The sequence below is a fragment of the Erinaceus europaeus genome, chromosome 23, assembly GCF_950295315.1.
Source record: "Erinaceus europaeus chromosome 23, mEriEur2.1, whole genome shotgun sequence".
Classification (NCBI taxonomy): domain Eukaryota; kingdom Metazoa; phylum Chordata; class Mammalia; order Eulipotyphla; family Erinaceidae; genus Erinaceus; species Erinaceus europaeus.
The window spans coordinates 14,266,297-14,272,966 of NC_080184.1; the positions used below are offsets into that span (position 1 = coordinate 14,266,297).

Genomic DNA, 6,670 nt, shown 5'->3' on the forward strand with positions numbered 1-6,670 from the left:
GTCGCCCCCCCAGACCCCCCCCCCCCCCCGCCTCCGCCCCGGCCCCGGGCGGTGCCCACCTTCAGCTCCACCGTCTCGTGCATCTTCTGGGCGAGTGTGGAGCACACGCGGCCGCCCACCAGCTGCTGGCGCTCCCGGGTGTGCGCCTCGCCCTCCTTCATCTCCTCCAGGAGGTCCCGGGACTCCAGCATCAGCCGCCGGGCATCGTGCAGGGCGCGGGCACAGTCTGCGTGCAGGGCCGGTGGGGGGCGGGCTCCTATTGCCTGAGCTCTCGGTACCCCTATTTATCCCTATTTATTCTTTTTTTTTTTTTTTTGCCTCCAGGGTTATTGCTGGGGCTCCGTGCCTGCACCATGAATCCACTGCTCCTGGAGGCCATTTTCCCCATTTTGTTACCCTGGTTGTTTATTATTATCGTTGTTATTGATGTCGTCGTTGTTGAATAGGACAGAGAGAAATGGAGAGAGAAGGGGGAAGACAGAGAGGGGGAGAGAAAGACAGACACCTGCAGACCTGCTTCACCGCCTGGGAAGCGACTCCCCTGCAGGTGGGGAGCCGGGGGCTCGAACCAGGATCCTCCTGCTGGTCCTTGCGCTTTGTGCCACGTGCGCTTAACCCGCTGCGCTACCGCCGACTCCCCACCCTACTCTTCTCTGTTCCATCCTATTCTATCTGTCTTCCCTTCCCTTCCCATCCCCATCCTATCCTATCCCTATTCTTCCATACTCTATTCTATTTATCTTATCCTATCCTATTATTTTCCATACTTTAGTCTACCCCTGTTCTATTCTATTCTATTCTATTCTATTCTATTCTATTCTATTCTATTCTATTCTATTCTATTCTATTCTATTCTATTCTATTCTATTCTATTCTATTCTATTCTATTCTATTCTATTCTATCTCCTATTCTATTCTATTCTGTTCTATTCTATTCTATTCTATTCTATCTCCTATTCTATTCTGTTCTATTCTATCTCTATTCTATCCTATCCTATCTCTCTCTCTCCCTCTCTCTCTCTCCTATCCTATCTTTATTCTATCCTCTCCTCTCCTCTCCATATTCTATTCTATTCTATTCCTATTCCTATTCTTTCATACTCTGTTCTATCCATACTTCATCCTATCCTATCCTGTTTATTTCTATTCTAGTTTTTGTTTGTCCTCCAGAGTTATTGCTGGAGCTCAGTGCCAGCACTATGAATCCACTGCTCCTGGAGGCCATTTTTCTTTTTCCATTTTATTCGATAGGACAGAGAGAAATTGGGAGAGGAGAGGGAGAGAGACAGAGAGAGACCTGCAGCCCTGCTTCACCACTCGTGAAGCTTCCCCCCTGCAGGTGGGGACCGGGGGCTGGAACCCGGATCCTTGTGCGTGATGGCAGGTGCACTCAGCCAGGTGCCGTGTAAGACTGGGTCTGCGTCACGTCCTCACGGGCGTCTGTCTGTCCAGGGTTGGGGGTGCCCCTGGTAGAGCCTGAGGCGCCCGCCCAGCAGGGTCCCAGGGTGGGGTGAGGGGCACCCACCTGGGGTGTAGACACCCGCGGGGTCCACGGGGGGCGTCTTCTGGCCCTGCGTGCGGGGCGTGGGGATCCGCGACAGGTTCACCCAGGAGGGGCGGCCGGCTTGCTCCAGGACCTTGTCCATCGGCTGGTTCATCAGGTCCACGGCCTGCAGGCGCTCCTTGTAGCAGGTGTCCAGAAGGTCGCGGCAGGATGCCAGGGCCTGGGGCGCAGAGATGAGGGAGGGAGGGATGGGGAGGAAGGAGGGGGAGGACATCTGGCACATGTGTTGTACTGCAGATTGGTCCTCTCAGCCCAATGAAAACATTTATTTATTAACCTAACTAACAAAGAGAGAGAGAGAGAGGAGAAGGAGGAGAAGGAGGAAGAGGAGGGGAAGAAGAAGGAAAAGGAGGAGGAGGAGGAGGAGAAGGAGGAGGAGGAGGAAGATGGGAGAGAAAGAGGACTTAGATAGAGAGACAGAGAGGGGAGAGGAGAGGAGTGGAGAGAGAGAGTGATAGAGAGAGGAGAGGAAGGACTCTTGCAGTCTTGCTCCATCTCTTGTAAAGCTTTTTCACACACACACACACACACACACACACACACACACACACACACACACACACGCACACATATAATTTTTTCTTTTCTTTTTCTTTCTCCTGGAGCCCTGCTGAGCTCTGGCTGATGGTGGTGCTGGGGATTGAACTTGGGATGTCAGAGTCTTTTTGTAGAACTCCTAGGCTATCTCTGCAGCCCTAGTTTATTTATTTTTATTGTTAAACATCTTGATTATTTATTTATTTCTCCCAGAGCCCTGCTGAGCTCTGGCTGATGGTGGTGCTGAGGATTGAACCTGGGACCTCAGGATCTTAGGCAGGAGAGTCTGTTTGCAGAACCTCTGTGTTGTCTCCCGAGCCTTATTATTATTGTTATTGTTATTATTATTATTTCCCCCAGAACCCTGCTGAGCTCTGGCTGACGGTGGTGCTGGGGACTGAACCCGGGGCCTTGCGCCCGTGCCGTCTCCCCGCCTCCCCGTCTCCCTGTCCCGCAGGGCCAGGACGGCGGATGGTGTCCCTTGCTGGCTCAGGTTCCCTCCACTCATTCGAATTTATTTGGGTGAATTTGACTGCTGGACATGAGTTCCAGCCCCATCAGACGGTGCAGCCCTTGGGTGTTGTCTCCCAGGGACTCTGGGTGGCCCCCTGGCTGGCCCCCGTCCCCCCCGCCCTGCCAGCTGGGTGGTGGCCCCCCACCTTGAGCAAGGCCTCAGACTTCTCCATGTCCACCTCCATCTTCCTCTTCATCTCAGTCAACTCGTCTTTCTCCCAGGTCATCATGCTGTCCACCTTGTCGGGGACCTGTAGGGACAGACAGACGCTGCTCAGGAGGTGTGGGGGGGCTGCGGCACACCCCCAAGCACTCAGCTTGGGGTCTGGGGTCAAGGTTTAGGGGCGCCCCCTGGTCTGGGGTCTCGGGTCCAGGTTGCGGAGTGACGGCCCTGGTCTGGGGAGTGACCCCCCTGGTTTGGAGGTCCGGGGTCAAGGTTTATGAGCCCCCCCATCTGGGGGTCCCAGGTCAAGGTTTAGGGGCTCCCCTAACCCAGGACTGGGGGTCCCAGGTCGAGGTTCAGGGCCCCCCTCCCAACCTGGGGGTCCCGGTTCGAGGTCCCGGTTGAGGTTTACGGACCCCCTCCCGGTCTGGGGTTCCCAGGTCGAGGTCTGGGGGTCCCGCGTCAAGGTTCCAGGCCCCCCTCCTGGCCTGGGGGTCCCAGGTTGAGGTCTGGGGGTCCTGGGTCAAGGTTTAGGGGTACCCCCTGGTCATGAGGTCCCGGGTCACAGTCTGGGGGTCCCGGTCAAGGTCTGGGGGTCCCGGTCAAGGTCCCTGGGTCCCGGGTCGAGGCTCAGGTCCCCCTCCTGGCCTGGGGGTCCCGAGTCGCAGTCTGGGGGTCCCGGGTCGCAGTCTGGGGGTCCTGGTCAAGGTCTGGGGGTCCTGGGTCGAGGTTCAGAGCCCCTTGCCGGCCTGGGGGTCCCAGTCAAGGTCTGGGGGTCTCGGGTCAAGGTTTAGGGGCGACCCCTGGTCCTGGGGTCCCGGGTTGAGGCCTGGGGGATCCTGGGTCACGGTCCGGGGATCCCAGGTCGAGGTTCAGGCCCCTCCCTCCGGCCTGGGGGTCCCGGATCGCGGTCCTGGGGTCCCAGTCAAGGTCTGGGGGTCCCGGGTTGAGGGTCAGGTCCCCCTCCCGGCCTGGGGGTCCCGGGTCAAGGTTTAGGGGCGACCCCTTGGTCCTGGGGTCCCAGGTCGAGGCCTGGGGGGTCGCGGGTCGCTGTCTGGGGGGTCCCGGTCATGGTCTGGGGGTCCCGGGTCGAGGTTCAGAGCCCCTTCCCAGCCTGGGGGTCCCAGTCAAGGTCTGGGGGTCCCGGGTCAAGGTTTAGGGGCAACCCCTGGTCCTGGGGTCCCGGGTCGAGGCCTGGGGGAGTCCCGGGTCACGGTCCGGGGATCCCGGGTCGAGGTTCAGGCCCTTCCCTCCGGCCTGGGGGTCCCGGGTCGCGGTCCTGGGGTCCCGGTCAAGGTCTGGGGGTCCCGGGTCGAGGGTCAGGTCCCCCTCCCAGCCTGGGGGTCGCAGTCAAGGTCTGGGGGTCCCGGGTCAAGGTTTAGGGGTACCCCCTGGTCCTGGGGTCCCGGGTCGCAGTCTGGGGGTCCCGGTCAAGGTCTGGGGGTCCCGGTCAAGGTCCCTGGGTCCCGGGTCGAGGCTCAGGTCCCCCTCCCGGCCTGGGGGTCCCGAGTCAAGGTTTAGGGGAGACCCCTTGGTCCTGGGGTTCCGGGTCGAGGCCTGGGGGGTCGCGGGTCGCGGTCTGGGGGGTCCCGGGTCAAGGTTCAGAGCCCCTTGCCGGCCTGGGGGTCCCAGTCAAGGTCTGGGGGTCCCGGGTCAAGGTTTAGGGGCGACCCCTTGGTCCTGGGGTCCCGGGTCGAGGCCTGGGGGGTCGCGGGTCGCGGTCTGGGGGTCCCGGTCAAGGTCTGGGGGTCCCGGGTCGAGGTTCAGAGCTCCTTCCCGGCCTGGGGGTCCCAGTCAAGGTCTGGGGGTCCCGGGTCAAGGTTTAGGGGCGACCCCTGGTCCTGGGGTCCCGGGTCGAGGCCTGGGGGGGTCCCGGGTCACCGTCCGGGGATCCCAAGTCGAGGTTCAGGCTCCTCCCTCCGGCCTGGGGGTCCCGGGTCGCGGTCCTGGGGTCCCGGTCAAGGTCTGGGGGTCCCGGGTCGAGGGTCAGGTCCCCCTCCCGGCCTGGGGGTCGCAGTCAAGGTCTGGGGGTCCCGGGTCAAGGTTTAGGGGTACCCCTTGGTCCTGGGGTCCCGGGTCGAGGCCTGGGGGGTCGCGGGTCGCGGTCTGGGGGTCCCGGGTCGAGGTTCAGAGCCTCTTCCCGGCCTGGGGGTCCCAGTCAAGGTCTGGGGGTCCCGGGTCAAGGTCTAGGGGCGACCCCTTGGTCCTGGGGTCCCGGTCAAGGTCCGGGGGTCCCGGATCAAGGTTTGGGGCGACCCTTTGGTCCTGGGGTCCCGGGTCGAGACCTGGGGGGTCGCGGGTCGCGGTCTGGGGGTCCCGGGTCGAGGTTCAGGCCCCTCCCTCCGGCCTGGGGGTCCCGGATCAAGGTTTAGGGGCGACCCCTTGGTCCTGGGGTCCCGGGTCGAGGCCTGGGGGGTTGCGGGTCGCGGTCTGGGGGTCCCGGTCAAGGTCTGGGGGTCCCGGGTCAAGGTTTAGGGGCGACCCCTGGTCCTGGGGTCCCAGGTCGAGGCCTGGGGGATCCCGGGTCACGGTCCGGGGATCCCGGGTCGAGGTTCAAGCCCCTCCCTCCGGCCTGGGGGTCCCGGGTCGCGGTCCTGGGGTCCCGGTCAAGGTCTGGGGGTCCCGGGTCGAGGGTCAGGTCCCCCTCCCGGCCTGGGGGTCGCAGTCAAGGTCTGGGGGTCCCGGGTCAAGGTTTAGGGGCGACCCCTTGGTCCTGGGGTCCCGGGTCGAGGCCTGGGGGGTCGCGGGTCGCGGCCTGGGGTCCCCGGTCAAGGTATGGGGGTCCCGGGTCGAGGTCTAGGGGCGAGCCGTTGGTCCTGGGGTCCCGGTCAAGGTCCGGGGGTCCCGGATCAAGGTTTGGGGCGACCCCTGGTCCTGGGGTTCCCGGGTCGCGGTCCGGGGGTCCCGCCCGAGGTCCCGGCCGCCCCGCGCCCCCGCGCCCACCCTCTCGGCCGGCGGCCTGAGCCCGCGCAGGCGTGCGCCCTGCCGGTTGAGCTGCAGCGCGGCGCGCACGTGGCCGAGGCGGCGGTCGGTGGCCGCGCGCTGGCGGAGCAGGAGGCGCAGCTGCCCGTCCAGCTGCTGCTGCGCGTGGCCGAGGCGCGCGGCCGCTAGGCGCGCCCCCCGCGCGTGCGCGTGCACCAGGGCGGCCGAGCGCAGGGCGCGCGCGTCGCGGAGCGGGGGCGGCGGCAGGAGCGCGCGCCAGGCGGGGGGCTTGAGGCGGCTGCGCCACAGGGTCGCGCCCTCGCCGGGGGGCGGCTTCTCCACCGCGCCGCCGCCGCGCAGCGTCTCCGCCCGGAAGCGCCAGGCGGCCGGGCCGTCGTCGGGGCCGCTCGCACCCGGGGCCGGTTGCCACAGCGCCGCCGCCGCGCGCCCCCCGCGCTCCGCCCACGCCCGCGCCCGCCGTGTGCGCGCCTGCGCGTCCCCGCGCCACTCGGGGGCGCCCACGCGGGGCCCGGGCGCGCGCTCGCCGGGGAAGCCCATGGCCGCGCGGTCGTCGGAGCCGGAGCCGGAGCCGGAGCCGGAGCCCGCGCCCGTGTGGGGCGCCGACGGCACAAGCGCGTTCCAGAGCCTCGAACCCCGCGCCCTGGGTGCGGCTGCTTGGAACCCGCGTCCGCAGACGCCGCGGGACACTTGCCTGCCGGCCGGCCGGCCACTGTCCGTCTGTCTGGCCACCCGGCCGTCCACCCAGCCATCCATCTATCCATCCATCCATTCAGTCTGTCCACATATCCGTCCATCCACGCACCCACCCACCCATCCATCCATCCATTCAAAAATCCATCCATCAAGTCTATTCATATATCCATCCATCCATCCATCCATCCATCCATCCATCCATCCATCCATCCATCCATCCATCCATCCATCATCTATCCATCCATCCATCCATCCAT

General features: G+C 64.4%; 1 protein-coding gene across 1 annotated transcript in view; it reads right to left on the reverse strand.

The window, feature by feature from the left end:
• The window catches only part of TEKTL1 (tektin like 1), an 8,961-nt gene extending 2,488 nt beyond the window's left edge, over positions 1–6,473 (reverse strand). The window contains exons 1-4 of the mRNA XM_060182458.1: positions 5,721–6,473; positions 2,761–2,865; positions 1,526–1,724; positions 60–226 (exon numbers count right to left, since the gene is read on the reverse strand). Of these exons, the coding sequence (XP_060038441.1) occupies positions 60–226; positions 1,526–1,724; positions 2,761–2,865; positions 5,721–6,473 (1,224 nt within the window). The remainder of the gene's footprint in view (positions 1–59; positions 227–1,525; positions 1,725–2,760; positions 2,866–5,720) is intronic.
• Positions 6,474–6,670: the final 197 nt, after the last annotated feature.